This window comes from Dendrobates tinctorius, unplaced genomic scaffold (assembly GCF_039654945.1).
Source record: "Dendrobates tinctorius isolate UK_male_01 unplaced genomic scaffold, ASM3965494v1 ptg000104l, whole genome shotgun sequence".
Classification (NCBI taxonomy): Eukaryota; Metazoa; Chordata; class Amphibia; order Anura; family Dendrobatidae; genus Dendrobates; species Dendrobates tinctorius.
In genome coordinates, this window is record NW_027361772.1 from 21,005,497 (window position 1) to 21,032,500 (window position 27,004).

At 41.9% G+C, this 27,004-nt stretch overlaps 1 protein-coding gene across 1 annotated transcript in view; it reads right to left on the minus strand.

The window, feature by feature from the left end:
- The window catches only part of BMP1 (bone morphogenetic protein 1), a gene marked incomplete at its 5' end in the record, with an annotated part of 47,032 nt that overhangs the window by 19,089 nt on the left and 939 nt on the right, over positions 1 to 27,004 (minus strand). Inside the window, 8 exons of the mRNA XM_073588955.1 lie at positions 1,794 to 1,974; positions 3,639 to 3,799; positions 3,895 to 4,020; positions 8,824 to 9,019; positions 10,265 to 10,410; positions 11,650 to 11,766; positions 11,891 to 11,993; positions 18,386 to 18,501. Coding sequence (XP_073445056.1) covers positions 1,794 to 1,974; positions 3,639 to 3,799; positions 3,895 to 4,020; positions 8,824 to 9,019; positions 10,265 to 10,410; positions 11,650 to 11,766; positions 11,891 to 11,993; positions 18,386 to 18,501 — 1,146 coding nt within the window. The remainder of the gene's footprint in view (positions 1 to 1,793; positions 1,975 to 3,638; positions 3,800 to 3,894; positions 4,021 to 8,823; positions 9,020 to 10,264; positions 10,411 to 11,649; positions 11,767 to 11,890; positions 11,994 to 18,385; positions 18,502 to 27,004) is intronic.

Consider the following 27,004-nt stretch of genomic DNA (forward strand, 5'->3'; position numbering starts at 1 on the left):
TTCCTTCTTTTCGGGATTGTTATTGATAGTGCGGTGAGAATTTCATGTAGCAAAATCTCCCATCCTTCTCGGACATTTCTGTCCTTTGGAACTTTCAGCCATTGGACATTTCCTACCCTCTTTCGGAGTCCATTAAAATCTGCATTTCTGAAGTCCAACCTTAAAGTCTGAGTCCTCACTGGTCTTCCTCCTCTTGTAATCTAAATTTCAAGGATAGCATGATCGCTCCTCCTAAATTCAACAATTTCCTCCCTGCTGGTAAGAATTAGGTCCAAGATTACAGATTCTCTTGTTCTCTCTTCAACCATTTGAAAGATAATGTCATCAGTGAGAGAAGATAAGAATTTTCTGGACCCAGTACTTTTGCCCGAGAAGGATTCCCAGAAAATATCTGGATAGATAAAATAGCCTATGATCACTATGCTGTCTTTTTTGAGAACAGAGACAACTGACGTAAAGAGAGTTCATCCATATCTTCAGTCTGTCCAGGTGGCCTATAGTAAACACCTACAATAATGTCCGTTCTGTTCTTCTCTCCTTGAATTCTTACCCAAACAGTTTCTGCAGAGCTACCATTCTGTGATGCTTGGATCTCCGTGGAGATGTACGTTTTCCTAACATACAATGAAACACCTCCTTGTTAATCCGGTTTCTAATAAATAAGTTGTAGCCTTCAAGGTTTATATTCCAATCGTGTATCATCCGACCAAGTTTCAGTGATCCTTATGAGATCATATCTCTTCCTGTGTTAGCAGCTCCAATTTACCTTATTTGTTTCCCATGCTCTGTGCATTTGCATAGACACTTTAGTTTGTAGTCAGCTTCCCTTGCTCCTATTTCCATTCAGAGTTTGATGCTTTTGTCCTTCCTTTCCACTTCTCTTAAACAATCTTGCTATTGTTAAAGGAAGAGATTGATTGTGGATATTTATTCCAAAAGGTGTTCAACCAAATACCAAGTTGAGGGTGCCAACAATTTTGTCCGGCCCATTTTGGGGTTTTTGTGTGAAATTATGTTCAATTTAACCGCTCTCTTTTTGTGTTGTTCGAATACACATAAAGGAAATAAAGGTGTATAACAAAACGTGTAATTGCAGTAATTTTCTGGGAGAAATTCTTTATTTTCTGTAACAATTTCAAGGGTGCCAACACTTTTGGCCATGACCATGTAGGTTTCAGAGAAAACATATTTGGAAAGTCAGCGAGAGGCTATGGGGTCCCAGATAACTAGTCCAAGGCTTCTTCATGGCCAACTCTCCTAGACTGAAAGGTCTCTAAATGCACACATAGGGAGAGACCTGTCAGTCTAATCGATTGGGGCCCACCAGGGACTTGCCTCGGACTGGCCACCCGAGGGGCACGGTCTTTGCCCGGATTATCTCAGTTTATCTTCTCTGAAGCATTTCAGAGTAAGAACATACAAGGCTATAATAACGAAGCCAATGTCCAATTCATGCAGCTCGTGTGTTTCCGGCAGCATGAATCAGATGCCAGGTGCCCTTTAAGGGGTTACGTATCCATACGCATACAGCCAGTAGCAGATACCATTTATTAGTGGGTTTCTGCTTTATCACAAGGGTCTACATATAAATACATGTGTCTGTGGCTTACAGGTACTAGGCCTGATGTACGCGGCACCGCCGAATAATCCAAGCAATGCAAAAAGCTGAGCCGTCAGCAAGCCAAGCAGAAGTTTTACAACTGGTCCCACAAAGTCCAGTACAGAGCATCCCCACCCTCCACGAGACCCAGGCAGGGAAGACGGGGAGCAGAGCATGCAGGCAGGAGGCTCACCTGAGTAGTAAGTCGCCTTGAAGCCTTTCTTCGATACAGTGTTGTCAGACTTGAACTCTATCCGCATGTTGTTGTACTGGGAGCTGATCACCGGGGGGAGCTCTTGCCCACAGAACTTTCCGAGAAGTTTTGAATCTGATGTCAAACCACTGCGAACTTCCACGTAATCATATTTACAGACCTGGTGGGAGAACCGAGATAATAAGAAGCAGAGCCCAAATATGCATCACTATGGAGGAGAAAGACGTGAAATATCTAGATAAAACACATGTAATATGTACACACCGTACGCTAGGCAAAAAAACCTGCAACTGGTTAACACCAAATAGCAGCGTTCAGGGTGGGGATTCTCCAGTGAGGCCTTACTTTTTAAGAAATGGGATTAGAAAAGTTGGGGGACATTTTAAACCCCCCCCCCAAAAAAAAATTGAGAGACTTTGCAAAGGCTACTTATCTACTGTATATACAGGTGTTATCTGTCATTGAACAGGAGGAGGAGGAGGAGGTGAGCTGTGACAACACCTATTGTGAATGGTGGATCCTCTTATCTACTGTATATAGAGGTGTTATCAGTCATTAAACAGGAGGAGGTGGTGAGCTGTAACATCACCTATAGTGAATGGTGGATCCTGTGTTATCAGTCATTGTACAGGAGGGGGAGGAGGTGAGCTGTGACATCACCTATTGTGAATGGTGGATCCTCTTATCTACTGTATATAGAGGTGTTATCAGTCATTAAACAGGAGGAGGTGGTGAGCTGTAACATCACCTAGAGTGAATGGTGGATCCTGTGTCATCAGTCATTGTAAAGGAGGGGGAGGAGGTGAGCTGTGACATCACCTATTGTGAATGGTGGATCCTCTGTTATGTACTGTATTATATTTATTATTATTCCTGTGTGATTAGGATACGGCTAAAAGTTATGTACCGAACAGGGGGGTATGAGATTTGGCGTCCATTGTGAAATTTTTTTTAGGGTATGCTGCACTTTGCGATGCATTTTTTTCCCTTGTGAATTATGCAATTTTTGACTAGAAATTCACATGTTTTTGGTTTCTTTTTTTCATGCATTTTAGGATACAAAGCAATTTTGATATCAATAAGGAAAAATGACAAGATGCTTTTCAAAAAAAAAATAAAAAATACACGCCATAGGTAAAAAAAGAAAAATAAAAAAGCACCTTGTGAATGAGATCTTATAAATCTCACCAATTTTGCGGTTATTGTAAAATGCTGCATTTTCTTCGCATGAATATAAGTGTGTAAAAAATGCACCAAAAACACTAAACGTGAATGAACACATATGGAAAACTGAAACGCAAAAAAAAAAAAAATTCAAACATTAAAGAGACTTTAAATATGCATTAGCAAATGTTGGCTTTTGACTAAGATTGTATAAATAAAAAAAATAAAATAAAAGTACATACAGCATTAGAATTATTTTTTTTCAAATAAGTAAATGACACTTTTCCATACAGAGAAATGATGGGACACATCCACCCAGGAAGCGGAGATACATGGGGCTGTTAGCGACACACTGTGGGGGCAGATTTAGCTATCCCTGTATCCTCCTGCAACATGGAGGACACATTGATCACTGCCGATTTTAATTGGTTTTTTTTTTTTTTTTTTTTTTTTTTTTTTTTTTTTTTTTACACACACCAAACAGCTTCTGAAATCTCAGCCTCCTGGATCCCCATAAGCATGATGTAGCAGAGCTGGTTATTAGGGTAAATTGGAGCTGAAGAATGGTTACGAGTTATGGGGTGGTAGTGACCTCCTGGCAATGAGGATGATACTGACTTTTTGTCTGAGATGGGTGTAGTGTAGCAGTTTTAAACTCACGTCATTGCCTTCTGTCTCAAAATGTTGGAACGTGAGCGTGATGCGAAACTGCGTGGGTGCCACCAGCTGCCAGACACAATTCTTGTTCGGTGGGTACTCCTTGGGAAACCCCGGGCTGCTGATGGTGCCATTTAGTTTGGTCAAGAAGCCGCCACAAGTCGCTGGAAAATAAAAAGTACAATAAAGGAGTATACAAAACGACGGGATTATGTGACGACGCTCGATAATAAGATTATAGTTGTTCGGCGCATTTCACCTGCACACGACTTCTTGTCTGAAGCGAGCTCATAACCTGGCTCACAGGCGCATTTATAGCTGCCGAGCGTGTTCACACAGCGCTGCGCACAGCCGCCTTTATTAGGTCGGGAACATTCATCCACCTCTGAGGACAAAAATGGTTAAAAAATCAAATTTAGTAACAAATTACAGCAATCATACTAAATCTAATCATTAGGGCCGAGATCACATTTCAGAGTAACAAAACCACCTCACAACGCACACCAAAACGGACAGTATCACAGAGTTGAAATCTCTAGTGATCGGTGAACTAGGGAGGAAGTGTTTGATTTCTCTACAGTGCCACCGCAGGAGAGATTGGGTATTGCACAATTTCTATTGATGGGTGTAATAAATGAATGCGTTGGGTCCTCCCACTGCGCATAATACTCTTGTAGAAACTCTTGGGTTTCAAACATGGACCTCTCTAAAAAGTTATTTGAAATCCCATCTGATATTATAACTTATTACTTGCTATCATGAAATTCACGATGGTCAAAAGGCAGGTCCTCAATTCAGAGATGATGAGGTTATCGGCACCAGAGCCTCTTGGGCGCAGGTGGAGTTGTGACACTCAAAACCATTAATTTGGTGCCCGTAAAATCTGTGTCCAGCATGGTTACCCCAATGGTTTCATGAGTTTTGATAGACCCCCCATGATGACTGGCTTTCCTAAGTCCCTCATCCCCCTAGACTGAAGCTCCCGTGACAACATTGTATAAAATAGTTAGGGTGGAATTTCTCTTTAAAAAGGAATATGAAGACCTCATCACTTTGTGGTTACACCCGTTGGTGAGATTTTCTTTTTCTTCCTTAATGACATCACCTCGAACATCAGAGTTCAGGAAACATTGTTGGCCAGGGACAGAGTGGTCAATGAACTCCTGGGAATATCACCACAAGAATGTCTTAACGTCCCAAGTTTCTCATGACTCAATCCTAGGCCCAACCTATGGTACACGAGCTCCACAATGGCTCCATAAAATATTATACTAGTTTTTATTTCCAGCATTGGGAACATTGCGCACGGTTTTCTAATTTTCTAATTCAAAACATGGAGAATTGTATAGAAATTTTAACTACTTTACAAAAAAGAAAATGAACATTGGGCTGTTCTAAAAAAATAAAAAAATAAATAAATAAATAAATAAATAGCATCTGTCTAGTGTCTGCATTGCTCTTCTGCCTAAGAAACTGCATTTTTAATGTCACCCCACAAGTGTGCTATCGGATTAAGGTCCGGGGATTGGGCTGGCCACGCCATAACCTCAATTTTGTTGGACTTTAACCCAAGATTTTGCTCGTTGACTGGTATGTTTAGGGTTGTTGTCTTGTTGAAACACCCATTTCAAGGGCATTTCCTCTTCAGCATAACATCAAGAAAAACCTGCCCATATCATGATGCTTGCACCACCATGCTTCACTGTCTGCAGCGTGTACTGTGGCCTGAATGCAGAGTTTGGGGGTCGTCTGACGAACTGTCTCCGACCCTTGGACCCAAAAAGAAGTATTTTACTTTCATCAGTCCACAAAATGTTTCTCCATTTCTCTTTAGGGCAGTTGATGTGATCTTTGGCAAATTGTATCTGCTTCAGTACATGTCTATTTTTTAACAATGGGACTTTGCGGTGACTTCTTGGTAAGAGATCAGCTTCACACTGGCGTCTAATGGTCACAGTCCTCACAGGTAACTTGAGACTGTTTTTGATCATCCTGGAGCTGATCAATAGCCGACCCTTCGCCATTTTGGCCATTCTTCCATCCATTTGAATGGTAGTCTTGTTTTCTTTCACTTCTCTCTGATTTGGCTTTCCATTTTAATGCCTTGGAGATCATTTTAGCTGAACAGCCTATCATTGTCTGCACTCCTTTATAAGTCTTACCCTCTCCAATTAGCTTTTTAATCAAAGTACGCTGTTCTGAACAAAGTCTCAAAACGACTCATATTTCTCAGGCTTTCCAGGAGAAATGCATGTACAACATGTCATGGCTTCACCCTTATATAAGCACTTCTGGATTCACACCTGTTTCTTCACAGAACAATTGACCTCACTAACACGGACTCAGAAACCTGCAGATCATGAATGAGGTGGTTTTCTTACTCTACTGCACCAACTGGGAAATTATTTGACACGTGGTAATAGAATTTATACCGAAAACCGTGATTAATCTGGTTAGTCATATTGGGCTGCTTTTATTTTGAACATTACTGTATGTCAAATACACTGCTCAAAAAAAAAATAAAGGGAACACTTAAACAGAATATAACGCCAAGTAAATCAAACTTCTGTGAAATCAAACTGTCTACTTAGGAAGCAACACTGATTGACAATCATTTTCACATGCTGTTGTGCAAATGGAATAGACAACAGATGGAAATTATTGGCACAACCCCCATCTGTGGATGCCGGGCACTCAGACCATCCTCATGGAGTCAGTTTCTAACCGTTTGTGCAGACACACGCACATTTGTGGCCTGCTGGGGGTCATTTTGTAGGGCACTGGCAGTGCTTCTCCTGTTCCTCCATGCACAAAGGCTGAGGTAGCGGTCCTGCTGCTGGGTTGTTGCCCTCCTACGGCCCCCTCCACGTCTCCTGGTGTACTGGCCTGTCTCCTGGTAGCGCCTCCAGCCACTACGCTGACAGACACAGCAAACCTCCATGCCACAGCTCTCATTGATGTGCCATCCTGGATGAGCTGCACTACCTGAGCCACTTGTGTGGGTTGTAGAGTCCGTCTCATGCTACCACAAGTGTGAAAGCACAACTAACATTCAAAAAAGTGACCAAAACATCAGCCAGAAAGCATTGGTACTGAGATGTGGTCTGTGGTCCCCACCTGCAGAACCACTCCTTTATTGAGGGTGTCTTGATAATTGCCAATAATTTCCATCTGTTGTCTATTCCATTTGCACAACAGCATGTGAAATTGTCAATCAGTGTTGCTTTTTAAGTGGACAGTATGATTTCACAGAAGTTTGATTTACTTGGAGTTATATTCTGTTTAAGTGTCCCCTTTATTTTTTTGAGCAGTGTATATTCACGGGCAAACATTTAACAAAAAAAGGATTAATCGGTTATTCTCAAAATATTAAGTTATAGCCTTCCAAAGGATAGGGGATAATAGAGATTAACAAAATCATTTTGCATGACCGCGTTCAGTGGCCATGTCAGGAGCCCACAGCCGCCAAATGGAAGCCCTGTGAACCGCCTACTACCTGCCAGCATCCCTGGCACTTTTCTCATGTTGTAGGCCCCATGCATACAACATGACCTCTGGACCAGGGTCCGGAAAAAAAAAAAAAAAAAAAAAAAATCAATTCACACGTAACTTACTTATCCAAACTTAATGACCTCAGGAGCCGCTGAACACCTTTCTCAGCAATCAAAAATGGAACATGATTTAACATCTTGAGAATATCTCTTTACCATACATATATATATATATATATATATATATATATATATATATATATATATATACACATACACACACACACACGAATAACCATGAAGGTCCTAGTTAGCTACAAAAACTTAAAGGGGATGTTTAGGGATAAAAGAAATACACAGATAATAGCTTGGCCCGTGCAAAATTTTCGCACATTGGTCGTCGGGGGCGCAGGCAATTTCAGAAAAAGCAAAGCTGGTCAAATGTAAATGTATTTCATAAGATGATGAACACAGACAGGTACTTATATGTAGATTGGTAATACAATAAATTGGTTTGGTAAGTAGAGGCCAAAAAAAATCTTCCGGTTGAGGTGCCACCTGTAGGTCATTGTGTCTTTCTGCAGGTTTATGAAAATGAATGTTTAAACTGTAATTTAGTGATAAAATCATGAATGTGTGGTATGTTTGGCTGCTTTCTTGCTGAAGGGAGCAAGTTTCGTTTTCAAATGGTGTATTGTGGTATTGTGTGTGTAGGGCGAAGTAATCACTGGAAAAGCAGTGCATGTATGCAAATGTGTTTGCATATGTGAAGCACTTGCAGTGAAGTGTGCAATCCTCCAAAGTGCCTGAAATAGGCTGGGCAAGCTGGAAAGACCCCAAAGCAAATGTTTGCATTTGTTTGTGATGTCTGTAAGCAGCTTTGTGGTAGTGTGCTTTGGGGTAGTGCACTGCCACCTGCAGGTAATTTGACCTTTCAAATGGTGTATCTTTTTTTGTGTGGGTAGAGTATGAACGGCGCAAGTGTGCAATTCAATAGGCAGTGCATGTTTACAAATGTGTTTGCATATGTGCCTCACCTGCAGTGAAGTGTGCAATCCTCCAATTTGGCTAAAATAGGCTGGGCAAGCAGTTCGGCTAGCTGGAAAGCCCCATTTGTTTGTGATGTCTGTAAGCAGCTTTGTGGTAGTGTGCTTTGTGGTACTGTGGTGCTACCTGCAGGTCATTTTTCCTTACCGCAGGTTTATGAAAATTAATGTTTAAACTGTATTTTGTGATCAAATCGTGGATGTGTGGTTTGTTTGGCTATTTTCTTGCTGAAGGGGGCAAATTTACCTTTCAAATGGTGTATCATTTGTGCGTGTGGGTGCAATATGAACGGAGATACAAAGGAATCACCGAAAAGCTGTTTAGAAATAAAAGAATAGATATTTAAAAAAAAAATAATAATGTTTGTATTTAGTGTACAGCTCCACCCTTATCCATTGGCTATTGCAGCTCATCCCAATTCTAGTGAATACTGCAACACCATCACATATTTTTTTCTAATACTCCAAAACCCTCTAAAATTTTGGGATTTTTTTCTACATTTGCTATTATCCAACCATTACAGTTGATCAGTAGTCTTTAGTCATCGCGACCAACAAATTTCTAATTCCCCCCCCCCAAAAAACAAATCATAAAGGGCTGTAGCCCACCCAGTCGAGTTCAGACGTAATGTACGAGCTGGCCTTACTGACCTTTGAAGTAGTGGAGAGAAAATCCAGCTTTATTAATGGACCCATCAGATACAAATCTAATGAACAGTTTATTGCCCGAGCTCTTGAAGTCGTCTGGCTTGTCGTAGCCACAGTAGCGGCCAATCAGAGGGCTGGTTTCCAAGTCACCGTCGCGTATCTCCAGAAAGTCATATGCACAGCTATCGTGTCTCTCAATCTGTGGAATAAAGCCACTGTTAACCAGAGAAAATCTACAAACAGTGGCCATCATCCAAAATCTTACTCAAAGCGTCTACCCCCCCCCAGATTATACTGGTGAATGCGGTTCACCTGCAATACCAGACACAGCCTGTGAGTAATAGTAGCACTGTTCTTGGGTGGAGCAGATCCTTTTATCTAATCCTGGACAAACTTTGTAACAGCTACACTGGATAATCAACTAATATGTGTATTAAAAGGAATCAGCCAGCAGGTTTTTGCTACCTCATCTGAGCGCAGCATGATGTAGGTAACAAGACTGAATCCAACGAGGTAATACTTAACTCACTGAGTGCAGCCATTCTGGCACAGTTCTTAGATTTAGCAGGAAACAGCAGAGAAAGCCAACCCTTCCCACACCAGGTTTTTTGTGTACATTCTCTATAGAAAGTTAGCTGCTTATCACAGAAGGGGGTGGAGTCGGACTAGCACGCATGCTCTGCTGTAGTCTAGGCAATGATAATTACCAGGTGAGAAAACCTTCATTGTAAGTAAACAACAGCACACAGCTTGACATGTGACATATCATTGAAATCTGTGTTTTAACCCCTACCTTGTGCTGTCCTCAGATTACATAGGAAAAACCTGCTGACAGATTCCCTTTAAGGGGGGGTAACTACTTTTCAAAGCTAATTTCAGAAAAGGGCTCCCATTCTGAACAACCAGCTTTCCTCCATTGAGACTTTAACTACTTATTATTTCAGCTTGGAATGGAGGCTGGATGAAGGTCTCTCAGTAGCCTTGACAGTCACATGCAAGTACAACCTGTGACCGCTTTGGTCAGCAATGTCTGAACTGGACACATGGAATGGCGCGTCAGAGAAACATCCCTCGACGCATCGTTAGTGTCAGCTGATCGCTGCAGCCAATAACAGCCTCAGCGGTCCCGTACGAACAGTGACATCATCGCTTCCGCTGCCTGCACAGACCACCATAGGGCCTGTGCTGGACCCACAGGGTGACAGCAGATAACTGTGCCACATTTTGTCATCTTCAACCCCACTTCCATACCCATGGATGATGCCTTTGCTTAGGCCGACAAATGTGTAAGATTTTCTACAAATATAAGAATGAAAAAACACGGTAGGACATTTCAGTGTCTATTCTTCCCCCTCAAGAGTAGGTTTTGCTTCCTACACCACACATTTTCGGAGGTTCCCCCACCCTCCCCAAACCCCGTTGAGGAGCCTCCTGGGCCTCTAACCTCAAAGGACTGAAACACGATTCCTATGTTGTAGCCGTCAGCCACACGCAGCTTCCATTTACAGTCTTTGTTGGGTCGGTAATCGTCAGGGTAATTTGGAGACTGGATGTGCCCTTCATCTTTAGTCACGTCACCTCCGCATTCGGCTACAAAGTACACAAAGGAGATTAAAAAGGCAAAAAAAAATAAATAAGAAAACAAACATTTTAAAAAAAGTAAAGAAATAAACGAGACATCATAGAGAAAAGAAAGAGGTACAAAACAGAAGAGCACGAGTATTGAGATCACTGCCAGGAGGGTCGTTTCGGTGAAGAGACCAATGTCCATGTGAGGACAACTTGGAAGTCTCTCCATGATATCTTCTGTCCTACAAGCAAAGCTTCGGGTGCTATGGAGGCTGCACTCACTGGTAATATACCTCTGATTTGTGAGCCCTAAGGCTATGTTCACACTGTTTCATCCTACTGTTCGTGGCTTTATTGGGATTACACCTAAAATGAGGGTTGGATGTTTGCGCGGAGGAGGCCATGGACTTTAAGGCTATGTTCACATGTGGCATATTTTACTGCAGCCAACACACAGGTTTCGCAGCATTTTTTGGGTGCAGATTACATGTGTACTTTGTCTACAGTACACGTTTAATAAAGTTAGTTTTGTTCACAAATTAGGCAGCGGAAAACGCTGCAAAAATGCTTGTTGCACTTTCTGGTTGCTTTCTATGGGAGAAAAATGCAGCAAAAAGAACGGAGGCACAGCAGATATGGCCGAAAATGATGTCCGACAGACCGCAACGTGACCACATCTACATCATTAAAGTCAATAGTTGCATCAACGCAAACCTCACCAATCCTATTTTCCGGGGCCTCGACCGTAAGCACGGACGGAGCCTCTGAAGCGAGAGTAAAATTCAATGTGAACACAGCCCTTAAGTTACTTCAGTCCAAGCTGTTTGCCTCACAGAACGATGCAATGGTAGCAAACTTCCAGCTGCGAAAAGTCTTAAAAGGGCCATTCTCATCTTCATAGATGGGTATTGTTGGATCGTGCTTGTAAAAGGAGCACTTATGCCACTTACTGTTCGTTAATATCTCAAGCATGACTGAAAATGTTAACACCATTCTTGTGTTTACTATTGTAGCCTAGGAAACCGACCACCACTACAGTTTAAACAGTGACGGCAAACCATTCATAGCGCTTACAAGCTCTTTTAGTGTGCAAACATGGCTTTGAAACAGGCAGGGATTACGGGAGCACGCTGTGAGTGCAGCGCTTACAAGCTAGACAGCAGTGGTGGTCGGTCTCCTAGACAACGAGACACGGGACCGTCAATCATGACCAGACAGGTATATTAGATGTACAACATGATCAGCTTCCAATCATCATACCTTCATAAACGGCATGAAATCCTTTCCCCACGTAGTTGCTGCTGCTTCTAAACTCAATCCACAGTCTGCTGTCACTAGATAATATGGAGTCTGGGATTTTGTCACCACAATAACGGCCTAAGGAAGAAGAGAAAAAAAAAAAAAAAAAAAGAAGTGACATACAGGAACCGTTAGCGGCCATACATGATAGATGATCAGGGTTTATCCGCAATCCAGATAATTATTAACCATGGGACAATACCGATGAGAGGAGCTTTCTTCCAGTGCCCATCTCGGACTTCAATGTAGTCGTACCAACATAGTCGGCTGCGGTACACATCCAAAGAGGTAAAATTCAGCCTGATCTTAGGGGAAAAGATAGCGAGTTAGAATCCGTAAGAGATTATAGGGTGCACACTACTGTAAAAGGAGGGTGTAAATAAGGCTAAAACAGCGAAATAATAAAGTTTGCCATATAAAACACCTACACCTTTCACTACAAGTCACTCCATGAGTAACACAACATTAGCTTCTTATGGAAAAAGACAATGAATATGCAGCACTTACCCGTACTTACTTCAGCAGACTTTATTCCGAGCAAGTAAAATATTACAGAGCATGAATGGCCGTTTCGCGCCAAGCAGGCTCTTCTTCCTAGGTCTGGGACCAGGAAGAAGCCTCTGCTTGGTGCGAAACGGCGGTTGTCCGTGGTCTGTAGTGTTTCACATGCTACCACACTAATTTAACTTGCTGGGAATAAAATCTGCTTTGTGTTTTTTTATACAGATGCATATTCATTCTCTTTTTTCATATTGAATTTTGATCTTTTTACATACCTTGCCGAGGTGTCAGTGTATGGGGGAGAATCTTTTTTGACCAAGTACTGGTAATAACCACTTATACTTTGACTACCATTACCTTCATATAGCGTGATGTAGCATTAGGGGAACAAGGCGTAAAAGGTAAAGGACGGGTTTGTATGATATAGTGTTAATTTATGTCAATTTTTAATGTTCCCAAAAAAAAAATCCCTCCAAGCCTGAAAAATGCTGAGGTCAGCATAATGATAATGCTTGTGTATTTCAAGTAACACGACTCCCTCAAAAGGGCGCATACCATTCAGTAACTCTTGGGTTGCTACAGAGCCAGAGGCATCACATTAAAGAGAATGTGTCATCACAAAGTGATCTATTGTTAAAATAAGGTTTGTTTTTTTTACATTAAATGTATTTTTTTTATATCACCATCATCCTTGCAATTTTCACGCTGGCCAGTGGGCCTAATGCCAAATTCACTTTTCCTTCTCTGTACAGATGTCTTTTCATCTGTTTCTGTATCATTACAGACAGGTTCACATTGAAAGCTTGCACCTCTACAGTTGAAGTCAAGTATTTTTCAACCCACATTGCAAATTATTAAAGCACTTGGTTGTTATGATCTGCTGCAAACATGATTCATAAAAGACAACGGCTTCTGGCAATGTTCCTGAGGAATCTTAAGTCTGATAGTCATTAGAAAAGGCCTCCAGGTCACTAATACTTTTGGGTTTGCATTCTGCAACTGCCTTCTTGAAATCCCAAACATTTTCTATATGCTTCAGGTCAGACAACTGATGGCTGTGCCAGAATCTTCTAGGACTTCTTCTGAGACCAAACCTTAGTGGACTTGATTGTCCTGTTAAAAGGTTCAATGATGCTCAAGTTTTAGCTTTGTCACAGAAGATATGACTTTCTACTAGGATTTGCCGGTATGTGATTGAATCCATTTTGCCTTCTCAAATTGCTGCAGGAGTAAGAATACAGCCCCAGAGTATCACCGAACTGTGATGCTTCACTTTAGGAATCATTGAGCCCCCACCATGCTTCACTATAGGCAGCACAGCGCCACCACCATTCTTCTCTGTAGGCATCACTGAGCCACAATCATGCTTCACAGAAGGCAGGGTGTTCTTTTCAGTATACTTCATTCTTCTACCTCCAGTCATATCACTTATCTACAGGCCTGAAAACTTCCAGTTTTGTTTCATTAGTCTACAGAACAGAATCCCCAAACTTCTTTGGCTTATTTATAGGGTTTTGAGCATATTAGAAGCAGATGACAGCCTCTTCTTTCTGCTACACCTGGCTAGTGCAGCCGGTGTACCAGTAACTTTGAACTTGAAAACTCTGCTTCCAGCTAAATCTCTAGGAAGAGTCAGTATACTCAGCGTCGGACTGGAACACCTTGGGCCCACCAGAGAAAATCATTCTTGGGGCCCACTATGTAGCTGCATAGAGTTAAATACCAGACCACCAATTGTGCGGTAAAACACGCTAATATCCGGGTATAATATAAGGTTGTACATGTCTTAATGATGTAGCAGGAGTTGGGGTAGCCCCCTCATAGAATATAAAGCAGCCCCCTCATAGAATATAATGTAGACCCCTCATAGAATATAATACTGCCCCCCTCATAGGGTATAATGCACCCCCTCATAGGGTATAATACTGCCCCCTCATAGGGTATAATACTGCCCCCCTCATAGGGTATAATACTGCCCCCCTCATAGGGTATAATGCACCCCCTCATAGGGTATAATGCACCCCCTCATAGGGTATAATACTGCCCCCCTCATAGGGAATAATGCACCCCCTCATAGCGTATAATACTGCCCCCCTCATAGGGTATAATACTGCCCCCCTCATAGGGTATAATGCACCCCCTCATAGGGTATAATGCACCCCCTCATAGGGTATAATACTGCCCCCCTCATAGGGTATAATACTGCCCCCCTCATAGGGTATAATACTGCCCCCCTCATAGGGTATAATACTGCCCCCCTCATAGGGAATAATGCACCCCCTCATAGGGTATAATAATGCACCCCCTCATAGGGTATAATACTGCCCCCCTCATAGGGTATAATACTGCCCCCCTCATAGGGTATAATACTGCCCCCCTCATAGGGTATAATACTGCCCCCCTCATAGGGTATAATACTGCCCCCTCATAGGGTATAATGCACCCCCTCATAGGGTATAATACTGCCCCCCTCATAGGGAATAATGCACCCCCTCATAGGGAATAATACTGCCCCCCTCATAGGGAATAATGCACCCCCTCATAGGGAATAATACTGCCCCCCTCATAGGGAATACTGCTATATAGATATATAGATATAGAGTTAGATAGATATAGATAGAAAGATAGATGTAGAAATAGATATAGAGATAGATAGTAGATAATGGATAGAAAGTAGATAATGGATAGATATAGATAGAAAGATTCATAGAGATAGATAGAGATAGATATAGATATAAAGATAGATATAGAAAGAAATATAGATAGATAGATCGATAGGTAGATAGATATAGAGATAGATAGAAAATAGATAATGGATAGATAGATATAGAGATAGATAGCTATAGATAGAAAGATATAGAGATAGATAGATATATAGATCGAGATAGATAATAGATAGAGATAGATAATAGATAGAGATATACAGATATAATAATAATAATATAGACATATATAGATAGATAGAGATAAATATATATAGATGGCTATAAATAAAAATAGATATAGAGATATATATAGAGAGATATAGAGATAAGATATAGAGATAGATAGATAGATAGATAGATAGATATAGAGACAGATAGATATAGAGAGATAGATATAGAGATAATAGCTAGATATAGAGATATGTATAGAGATAGATAGATATAGAGTTAGAAAGATAGATAGATATAGAGAGAGATATAGAGATAGATAGAGATAGCTAGATAGATAGATGGATAGATATATATAGATGATAGATATAGAGATAGATATAGAGATAGATGGATAGATCAATAGATAGATAGACAAAGAGAGATAGAGAAAGATAGATAATGAGATATAGAGATAGATATAGAGATATAGTGTTAGATAGAAAGATAGATATAGAGATAGATATAGAGATATAGTGTTAGATAGAACGATAGATATAGAGATAGATAGATAGATATGGATATAGAGATAACAGATAAATATAGAGATAGATAGATAGATATAGAGATAGATAGATATAGAGATAATATATAGATAGCTATAGAGAGAGAGATATAGAGATAGATATAGAGAGAAACAGATATAGATATAGAGATAGATATAGAGATACAGTAGGTAGATAGATATAGAGATAATAGATATAGAGATAGATAGATATAGATATAAAGATAGATAGAGAGCGGTAGATAGAGAGAGATAGATATAGAGATAGATAGATACAGAGATCGATAAATAGATAGAGAGATAGATATAGATAATAGATAGAGATAAAGATAGATAATAAATATAGAGATAACAGATAGATATAGAGATAGGTAGATATAGATAATAGAGATAGCTAGATAGATAGACATAATAGATAGATATAGATAGATATAGAGATAGATAGAAAGATAGATATAGAGATAGAAAGATAGATATAGAGATAGAGAGATAGATAGATAGAGATAGAGAAAGACAGATAGATATAGAGATAGATATAGAGATAGATAGAAAAACAGAGAGATAGATATAGAGATAGAGATAAATAAATAGATAGATATAGAGAGAGATATAGAGAGAAATAGATATATATATATATATATAGATAGATAGATATAGATATAGAGAGAGATAGATACAGAGAAAAGATATAGAGATAAATAGATAGAGAAAGATAGATATATAGATATAGAGATAGAAAGATAGATATAGAGATAGAGCGATAGATAGATAGATATACAGAGAGAGAGATATAGAGATAGATATAGAGAGAAATAGATATAGATATAGAGATAGATATAGGGATAGATAGAGATAGATATATAGATATAGAGATAGATATAGAGATAGAGCGATAGATAGCGAGAGATATAGATATAGAGATAGATAGATACAGAGAAAAGATATAGAGATAGATAACGGATAGATAGCTAGGTATAGAGATAGATATAGATATTAGATAGAGATATATATATAGATAAAGATAGATATAGATGGTAGCTAGATAGATAATAAATATAGAGATAATAGATATAGAGATAGATAGAGTAAGATAGATATAATAGATAGATATAGAGATAGATAGATAGACATAATAGATAGATATAGAGATATATATATATAGAAAGATATAGAGATAGATAGATAGATATAGAGATAGATGTAGAGATAGAAAGATAGATATAAAGAGAGCGATAGATAGAGATAGATATAGAAATAGATAGATATAGATAATAGATAGAGATAGATATAGATATAGATAATAGATAGAGATAGAAAGATAGATAGATATAAGAGAGATAGAAAGATAGATAGATAGATAGAGAGAGCGAGAGAGATATATAAAAAAACAAAACAAAACACGATACTCACCTCTCCTCCTCGCTCCCACGCTGATCCCGGCTTCAGTGTCAGGAGCTGCCCCCTCTGCCAGACACACAGCGGGTGCACGATGTAGTGACGTCATCCCGCACTGGCTGTGAGCCAGGAGCAGAGAGGACTGAGGGCAGCGCCGGCCCTGATGCAGAGCGGCTTACTGGGCTGGGGGCGGGGCCTCTGGGGGTGGAGACCTGAAATGATATTCACTGCTTCGCAGTGAATATTCATTTCTCTTTAGCAGCGGGGACAGGGGCTCCTGCCTCCTGACACCCGCTGCTGCTCCGCTGGCAGGGGCCCCCATAGCAGCTGCATGGTGTGCCACACACCACTGGCTGGGGGCCCCTGGAACAGCGGGGGCCCTAGGCAACTGCTGGCCCTGTATGCCAGCAGGTGCCAGGGCCCAACAGATGCCAGGGCCCACCGGAGAATCCACCGGTTCTCCGGTGGGCCAGTCCGACGCTGAGTATACTTGTATCCAATTTTGTTAGTAGAAGCCAATAATTAACTCTCTTAACAACTCGAGAATGTTAATGAACCGGAAACCATTGTCCAAGAGGAAAAGGGCTAAAACTGTTCAGGAACGCTCGCAAAAGCTACTGTCTGGATATACATCACATTTGCAGCAGGTGATAACCAGAGGTGAAGCTCTACTAAATACTAAAGGTACTGGTCATGAATGGGCAAGTAATTCTGTGACTGCAGGAATCAATAAAAGCTGAATTTTGAGCTGAATTTGGAGAAACCACAGGATCCACCATTCACAAAAGGTGATGTCACAGCTCACCTCCTCCCCCTTCCCAATGACTTGAACCCAGATCAGAGCATGCCTAGAAAACTCTCCTGTATAAGTCAATCAGTTGACGTGAAAGTCTAATATTAAGCCGAGTGTTCATTGTGAAAACTAGATGATTTGATTGTTATATTTAGACACAGATTTGGAAACTTCTAAACAAAATTAAGATGGTTAAATAAAAAAAACAAAACATTAAACTTGATTTAAGAAAAAAGATTAAAAGCTTGATTTAAAGTAAAGCTCATTTTATGATGACACACATTCCCGTTAAACTCTTGAGCCCGTCTGAATTCTGTGCCAGAATCCTGAAAATGGGATCATGGATAGTGTGATGTTACTGCAGAGGGTGCAAGTCTCCTGGGATTGTGGGATGAATAATGTCAAGGTTCCTCTACCTACATGTCACCCATGGGCATTGTATATTTCCATAGGGATTCATGTATTATTCCAATTATCCATTTAAATCATAAGAAAACATACAATATCCCCCAGAAGCTGAAGGACACATTCAAATCTCATCAGTAGAAAAAAATAAAAAAAGTCATAGTTGTATGGTCGTATACTCTCTACCTTCTCTCCTGGGGTAACAGACAACCTCCACACACAATGCTCAAATGCCGAGTAGCCATTCGGATACCCAGGAGATGAAAAGTTTCCTTGACTGTCCTGCAGAGTCTCCCAACAGGCTGCAATGACAAATCAAACAAGACAATCAGTATTGCTATAGCTCCAACGTATTCTACAATGGTGCACATAAGTGATAGTGAAAGTGGTTAGGTCAGTCCCTTCTCCATCTACATCAAAAAGGTGCTAAATCCCTTGGACACCCAGTAACCCCATGTAGGTTTTTGGAGAGAAATTCCTGAAGCACACAATTCTTTTACTAGAGGAGAGGTTTCTTAATTTTGTAAGGATGGAGCAATTCTGCTAAAAACGTCCATTCAACGCCTCTTACAAAAGAAGCAATGTTTACCAAGATGAATAAGGGTTAGGGTTCAGGTTTTAAGAATGTAGGGGGATGGAGAAGATGCAGAATGGTGGGAAAAAAATCTGGAGACTTTGCAATAATGGGAAGGTCATGAAGGTGACCGCAAGGATTTTGATGGCTCAGGGACTGAAAAAAAATAAAATAAGCAACGTAAAACCTATTGTAGATATTGTAGATGATATTGCAAAGGGGCACTGTGTTAGCATAACCTCCCATCACAGCTACTCAATGATAGAAGACAGGTCTACGAAGAGACTGGACAAGCCTTCAGAAGAGTAATAGACCTCCATAGCACCGTAGGTGACCAAGAGTAGAGATGTCACTTTGACAAGGTCAATCAGATTAATGACCTATGACCTAGTAGTTTATCTAGGTGCCCTAAAAAAAATACTACACGGAGCCAAAATAATACCGGTTCGTGTCCACCCAACCCTATAGTTTCCACATAAGTACAAAGGAGATGTAAAAAACAGTAACATTTGTGGTGGTCTAAAATGATGAATGGGTCAAAAGGGTTATCCAAAGTCATTGCTTATCCACAGGATGGAGATGGTCTAGGAGATCAGTCCATCCTAGGTTTTATTAGGAATAGATCAACAGGAAAAGATTTGGTAGTGTTAATGCCTTCCTCTGGGGTACATGGGAGAAAAGAAACATGAATTGTCATCTGGAGGGTGGTTGAAATACTGGCGTCTGTGGCTATGTTAATCTTCTTGGAACCTTTCGGAGTCAGTATGCCAGCTGACGTTATTAGGGAAGGTTGCATTTAGCTCGTTTAAAGCAGGAGAACTATTCACGAACTTGTATTTTGCTCATGGCAGCTTCCTTGTAAGCCACCTTATGTAGCATAACAGTTTACAATGCTTTTTTCACCAAAAGGAGGCCTTCATAGCCGCACACTGTTTGTGTGAATCATCTGGCATACGGACTTATAAGGGTTCCGTGAAGGTTCACCTAGTGGCCGGGGCCCGTACTAAAAGCGCCCTGCCCTACCCGAAGACTATGATTGTTCCTTAGGGTATCCCTCTCGTATAACAATTAGGCTGGGGACTGTAGTCTTCTCAGTACGACCACTTGGAGCCACCTGAGGCAGACTGGTTGCCATATTCAGTCATTTGCTCCACAGAAACAAGTCTCCGATTAATCCCTGCCACTAAAAAGGAGGGCAGGGGCGAAAATAGACAAGTGAAACAAGGCTCCGATTGGTTGCCATGAATGGTTCAAACATGACCAACACTGAGAAATTTCCAAGAAAAAAAAAACAAAACAATGAATGAAGACAAAGTTAAATATAGATCAGACATTGCTTGGATATGAAAGGGCTCAAGATTACCAACCATCTAATTACATGTTCCCTACCACCCTTCCCTGTCTCCCAAGAGCTTGTTCTCCAGCTTTCATCCCTCCAGCCTACTGTGGTCAGTCTCCCTTCTTCACGACATCCTGATTGTGCGACTTCCAGATGTCACACGTTTCTACACCATTTCAGGAAAAACTGAAATTTTTACTCCTTCAAGTGACAACCAACTATAATGTCTTTCTTTAACTTATTATTTGTTTGTTTTTTTCACCGTCAGCCCCGTGAGGGGACAGATATTAGTACATGGTCATACAAGTACGATTTGGGAAGACCAGAGCTGTATCCACTTGTGTACAGCGTCTCGCTAGAATAGTGGGTTCCTACCAGGAAATGGGCCTTAATGTACTCTTAACATTAGTCTCCTTTAAAAACAACCCCATTAATGGGTAAAAAAGCAAATGCTTATGGTCTCTTCACGCAATTGAATGCTTCACTTGAAGCTTATGGAGCCCAATCCAAAATCTCCAAGGGCGTGTTCACAGGGATTGGATTTTTCCTTCTGGAACTTTTTGAGCCGAAACTCTCCAAAATTCTCCTCAAAAATGGTTAAAAAAAACAAAACAAAAAAAAAAACAGAAAAAGAAAACTCAACTTCATTTCTATTGCAAATCCACAGTTTGAGGAGGATTTTGGATAATTTCTGCTCCAAAAACTCAGCACAAAGCTCAGTGTCAACATACATATAGGACATCCAAATATCATGGCAATTTAATAGTACTGCTCTTTTAATATGGTCCAAAAGGGAACTTTGAGCCTCCTCAGTGGAGTCCAAGATCTGGGTGGAGACCACTATAGTTACGTCTCTGCTTTTACCTTTTAAGGGCCTCAATCTCCCCATTTTTATTTAATGAAGACCTTTCTAAGCTTCTTCCCTGGGAGGTTCCCATACATTTATGTCCAGTTTGTGGTTATATTATTTGAGCACGGTTACTGTACTTGGGCACTGCATACATGAATGAATGGTGAAAAATTAGGCAATGTAAGGTAGAATTTAGGAAGTTTTATGGGAGTACAAATTAATTTATTGGATTATTCCCTTCAAACATAAGCGACTCCCCATATACTTTTTTGACCCAGGGGCCTAAATTAATCTACACTGCTCAAAAAAATAAAGGGAACACTTAAACAGAATATAACTCCAAGTGAATCAAACTTCTGTGAAATCAAACTGTCCACTTAGGAAGCAACACTGATTGACAATCTATTTCACATGCTGTTGTGCAAATGGAATAGACAACACATTGAAATTATTGGCTATTATCAAGACACCCTCAATAAAAGGAGTGGTTCTGCAGGTGGGGACCACAGACCACATCTCAGTACCAATGCTTTCTGGCTGATGTTTTGGTCACTTTTGAATGTTGGTTGTGCTTTCACATTCGTGGTAGCATGAGACGGACTCTACAACCCACACAAGTGGATCAGGTAGTGCAGCTCATCCAGGATGGCACATCAATGCGATCTGTGGAATGAAGGTTTGCTGTGCCTGTCCGCGTAGTGTCCAGAGGCGCTACTGTGGCTCCCCTGAGGCTCAGTCACCACAGAGGTACTGCACCTTCCTCTCTCTCTTTAGAGGTGCGGTACCCCACCATCCGGGGAAGGTGGGAACCCCTTTCCACACTCCAACACTCGCACCCCACACAAAAGGGTAGTTCTGCACAAACACATTGCAGCTCAGTGCTTAGAGAGTAGCAGAGCACCTTTGGTGGTTCCCTGCTTGGAACACTGGATGTGCTGGGAGGTGGGTGAAGTTAAGATACATAAAAGAGTGGGAAAGTGTAGGATGACAGGTCAGTCTGACAGAAGGTCAGTCGGGTAGGAAGTCAAACAGACAGGAGTGAGGATCCCTGGAAGAAGGGATGGAGGAAGGAGTGCTGCAGCTGCCTCAGTGATCCGAGCCAGCTGGAATGGGAAAGAGAAAGAAGGAGAAAGACGTAGAACTGAAACCTAAGCTTCCATAGGAGAGAGAGAGACAAGTACGGAACGAAGGAGTAGGAGAACAGAGAGGATGTGGGTTAGAAGAGGAACCCTGCCTATAGGTTCTCAGCGCAAGGCCGGGGCCCGGTCCCCGAGGTTGTATGGACACTTATGGTTCTGCAGCAGACACTGGTGGAGTAGTTGGCTGTAAATGCACTACTCCCATCTAAGACTTGGGGCACAATAGCAACTGGATAGAGAGCCGGGACTCAGGAGAAGGGAGTCCCCGAAGCAGGCTACAGCTGTCTGCCGTACAAGTAGAGTTCTTGGGAACATCTGTCAGGAGGATCTCCAGAGTACCACGGAACTGGAGATCTTCACACTTAAAGGCGCTATAGAGGAGACATTCAGGAAAGGCACATAAGTTGGAGGAGTGTTGGAGGGGAGCGTTCCCCATCTTGCCTGGAGGTTGGCTGAGTCTCGGACACGGCCCGGAGGCAGGCACCCTTGTGTACCACAGACTAAGTAAAGCTTTGGAACTACAAGCCCCGGTGTCCTCCATTCATTCTTGCGCCAACCCACTCAGCACCACTACATCTGGGTACCATCCTTTACACTGCCTGCGCCTCTCCTCATCCATTGCAACTACACGGCCCTGGGGCTACAGCTTCACCTGTGGGGAGCTACACTGCAACACACCACCAGCCCCAGAGGATCCGCATGCAGCGTCGGCCTGACATCTCGCTTGCCGAACACCACAGGTGGCGTCACAAACTATTCCATTCCACTTAAACTACATTACAAACTCCCTTTGATTACTTGGGCGCCCAGGGCCACGGACCGGGTCACCACTTCTGTGACACATCCCCCCCCTGACACCGGCCCGATACAGTGTACCCCACAGCCCTGGGAGGGCGACCAACTACCAGGAGACAGGCCAGTACACCAGGAGACGTGGAGGGGGCTGTAGGAGGGCAACAACCTAGCAGCAGGATCGCCACCTCCACCTTTGTGCAAGGAGGAACAGGAGGAGTACTGCCAGAGCCCTGCAAAATGACCTCCAGCAGGCCACAAACGTGCACATCTGCTAGAAACCGACTCCATGAGGATGGTTTGAGGGCCCGACGTCCACAGATGGGGGTTGTGCTCACAGCCCAACACCATGCAAGATGCTTGACATTTGCCACAGAACACCAGGATTGGCAAATTCGCCACTGGCGCCCTGTGTTCTTCACAGATGAAATCAGGTTCACACGGAGCACATGTGACAGATGTGACAGAGTCTGGAGACGCCGTGGAGAGCGATCTGCTACCTGCAACATCCTTCAGCATGACCGGTTTAGCAGTGGGTCAGTAATGGTGTGGGGTGGCATTTCTTTGGAGGGCCGCACAGCCCTCCATGTGCTCGCCAGAGGTAGCCTGACTGCCATTAGGTACAGAGATGAGATCCTCAGATCCCTTGTGAGACCATATGCTGGTGCGGTTGGCCCTGGGTTCCTGCTAATGCAGGACAATGCCAGACCTCATGTGGCTGGAGGGTGTCAGCAGTTCCTGCAAGAAGAAGGCATTGAAGCTATGGACTGGCCCGCCTATTCCCCAGACCTGAATCCGATTGAGCACATCTGGGACATCATGTCTCGCTACATCCACCATTGTCACGTTGCACCACAGACTGTCCAGGAGTTGGCGGAAGCTTTAGTCCAGGTCTGGGAGAAGATCCCTCAGGAGACCATCCGCAACCTCATCAGGAGCATGCCCAGGCATTGTAGGGAGGTCATACAGGCACGAGGAGGCCACACAATACTGAGCCTCATTTTGACTTGTTTTAAAGGACATTACATTGCACTTTAATTTTGCGCGAGTCTCCAAATTCAGGCCTTCATTGGTTAATGAATTTGATTTCCATTGATGATTTTTGTGCGATTTTGTCGTCAGCACATACAACTTTGTACACAACAAAGTATTCAAAGAGAATATTTCAGTCATTCAGATCTAGGATTTGTTATTTGAGTGTTCCCTTTATTTTTTTTTGAGCAGTGTATATTCAAGCCCTGCATATGTAAGGTATTGCTAATGGCAAAAAAAAAAAAATAAGAAAAGAAAAAATACAAAAACCAGGAGCGTATAACGACAACAAAATAAAACATGAAACGTGTTGAACCACCCTGGTGCCAGCTCGGCTAAGTCTGTAGCACTTATAACGACAGCTGCAAAACCACCATCAAGCTCAATTAAAGCAATCTGTAAGAGAGAAAGCTGAAATCCTAGAGAGAAGAATCTATGACATGCAAATTGGGAAAACACGACTACACGCCAAGGACCTTCAGTGAAATCTGGACGCTAAAAGCTGGCAGACAATGTCAGCCGTAGAGCAAAAAGGGAAAAAAATGCCCCAAGATTAAGCAGAACAAACAAAAATACACAATGGGGGTGAAAAGCCGCAAACAGTAGCTCTCGTGGGGAACAGCACACTTTTACAGATGGAAACTGCTTGGACTTCTAGAGTAAAGATGGAAAATTCTGAATATTTGGCAGCTACCATTAATAGAGAGAGTGACTGTCACTCTGGAGGACCAGGAATAACATGCATTACACACAAAGCCCACTCTTATCAATGGGAAATGTGTAGTGCCGCACTTCCCCCAGTGTGGGCACTGCAGGAAAACTGCTAAGTCCTATCGGAATTTGTAGCTGATCACTGGTGATGATCTAATAATCACTGACCCTATTTAAAGAGAATGTGTCATCAGAAAATGACTTATTGCTTAAAAAAAAAAAAGCAAAAAAATAAAAAATCCTGTCCCCAACCGCTATTAATCTGTAAAGACCAGGATTATCACATGCGCTGCAGAGTGAGCTGTCAAAGTGCCTGGGGGATGCTTACTGCCACCCCTCATAGTATAATGAGTGGTGCATTAGCTGCTCTGGCACACCTCTTTGACCGAAATCTAGCGGCTCATGGGAGAAAAAGTTAAATTTTTTCCCCAGTAGCTGTTCTTTCAGTGCAACGGATGCACAATAGTGGAGTTGTCCAGTCTAAAACAAAAAGTCTGCAGCCACTCTGTGTGACTGCAGACTTACGAATGCCACCAGCGCACGCATTGTATGCTGCGAGGATACGCCGGTTTCTGAGCCAGGAACGGCGGTGATGTATTCGTTACGCATACTCCCGGCCAGAGCTTGTCTAGTGGGCGCAACCTCACTCCATACATTTAATGAAAACAGCTTGCACCTTGCCACATATCTTTACTCCAGTCAATGACTGGAATAAGATTTCTGATGTAAGGAATGCTACAGCTCATCATGAAGTACATGAGCTGTGGTGTGACACCACTGTCCTGCCCCAAGCTCAGCATATTATGGCAGAGCTCGCAAAACTGGCATTAAAATGCCAAAAACTTCAAAAAAAATTGGTGCAACTCAGCACCACGCAAAGTTTTTGAGTTTTTTTTTTTTTTCTTCTTTAAAGAGATACACCTCAGAATTCATCCATAATCTTTTTGATGAATCAGGACCTGGTTGCAATGTGGTCAATGTGAAAACTGCAAGATCATATTTGTAATTTTTAAATAAAAATTGTTGTTTCTGGGGGGGGGGGGGGGGTGGAAAAAAAAAAACAAAACACTTTTTGGTATTCAAAACAAAATCCTGCTAGAAAAAAAATATATCTATTTTTTCTGATGACACATTCCCTTTAAGTATACCTGTTCTTTGCAGCAGCTCAGACATTTCTGAACACTGTACACATGTGGTAACTGCAAGCTCAGAATAATGCTGAACACATGTTGTGAGCTCCTGCCAATTGGCCGGAGCTCGGCCGACTCCACGTCCAACAAGACCAAACATAGGATTTCTTTTGGCTTCACTAGAGGCTGCGAGTGCAGCGAGAAATGAATGCGTACAAGGGCCAATACCGGTCATCCATGGTCGCCAACTGGCTGCTTGTGCCAACATAATTAGGTGAGCAATGCACACCTATATGGGGGCAGATAAGGCACTACCAGACCGGCGTTCTACGCTACGCTTCTTTGTTGTGTTTTTTTAGAAAAAGTTTGCAACCTTCACTGCAGGGGATCCATCATGACGCCAGGTCTCGTCCAGTGTAACGACTGGCCATTTACACATAATGGCGTTAATGGATATAATGCAATATTGAGCTTCTCTCCTTCTGCCTTCCTAAACCACTGTAAAGGCTGTGCACATGTTACAATTTTTCCTACGACCACTCAGTAGCCTGTCAAGATTTTAATTCGACTGTCGGATCAAAATTGTCAATGCAAGTCTTTGGCTCTGTAGAAAAACATCGGACCGCACACGGGTAACATCTGAGTGCAACCAGATTTTCACGGATTGACATAATTGAGAAGGTGGAGAAACTTCTTTTCCCTTCACCTCTGTAATTCTGTCCAAGCCTTGACCAGAAAATCGTAAAAAAAAAAAAATTCTCGCAAGGAGAGACTACGGCCATGTGCACCTACCCTAATAGAAACTACAGCTGAATCCCCTCCTCCGTTTCACCATTTCTTTAAATTTATAGCTGGGTTTCCAAACATTTTTTGTTCTGTTCCCATAATGCAATCTTGGCTGCAATTTTTTCGTCTTGATTTCTCAAAAATTGTTGTAAAAATACCATTTTTGCTGCCATTTTCAGATTTAAAGAATTACTGCCTGGTGTGCTAACAAAAGCAGAAAGGTCAAGACCATACTCAACGCCCACTAGGAGCCTTTTAAGACCACTGTTCTGCCTTTGATCGATTTGGATGACATCTTCTACATTATCCACGAAACCTTGCACAAGGGCCGTTGATCAGAGGCCGAGTGCAACTTCTAGATTTAGAGAATCGAGTGAGCGGATTGCGTATGGCCCGGCCTTCAAAGATGCTGGGCAAGAGGTTTTTTTTTTTATTTGCATGGATGATATAGA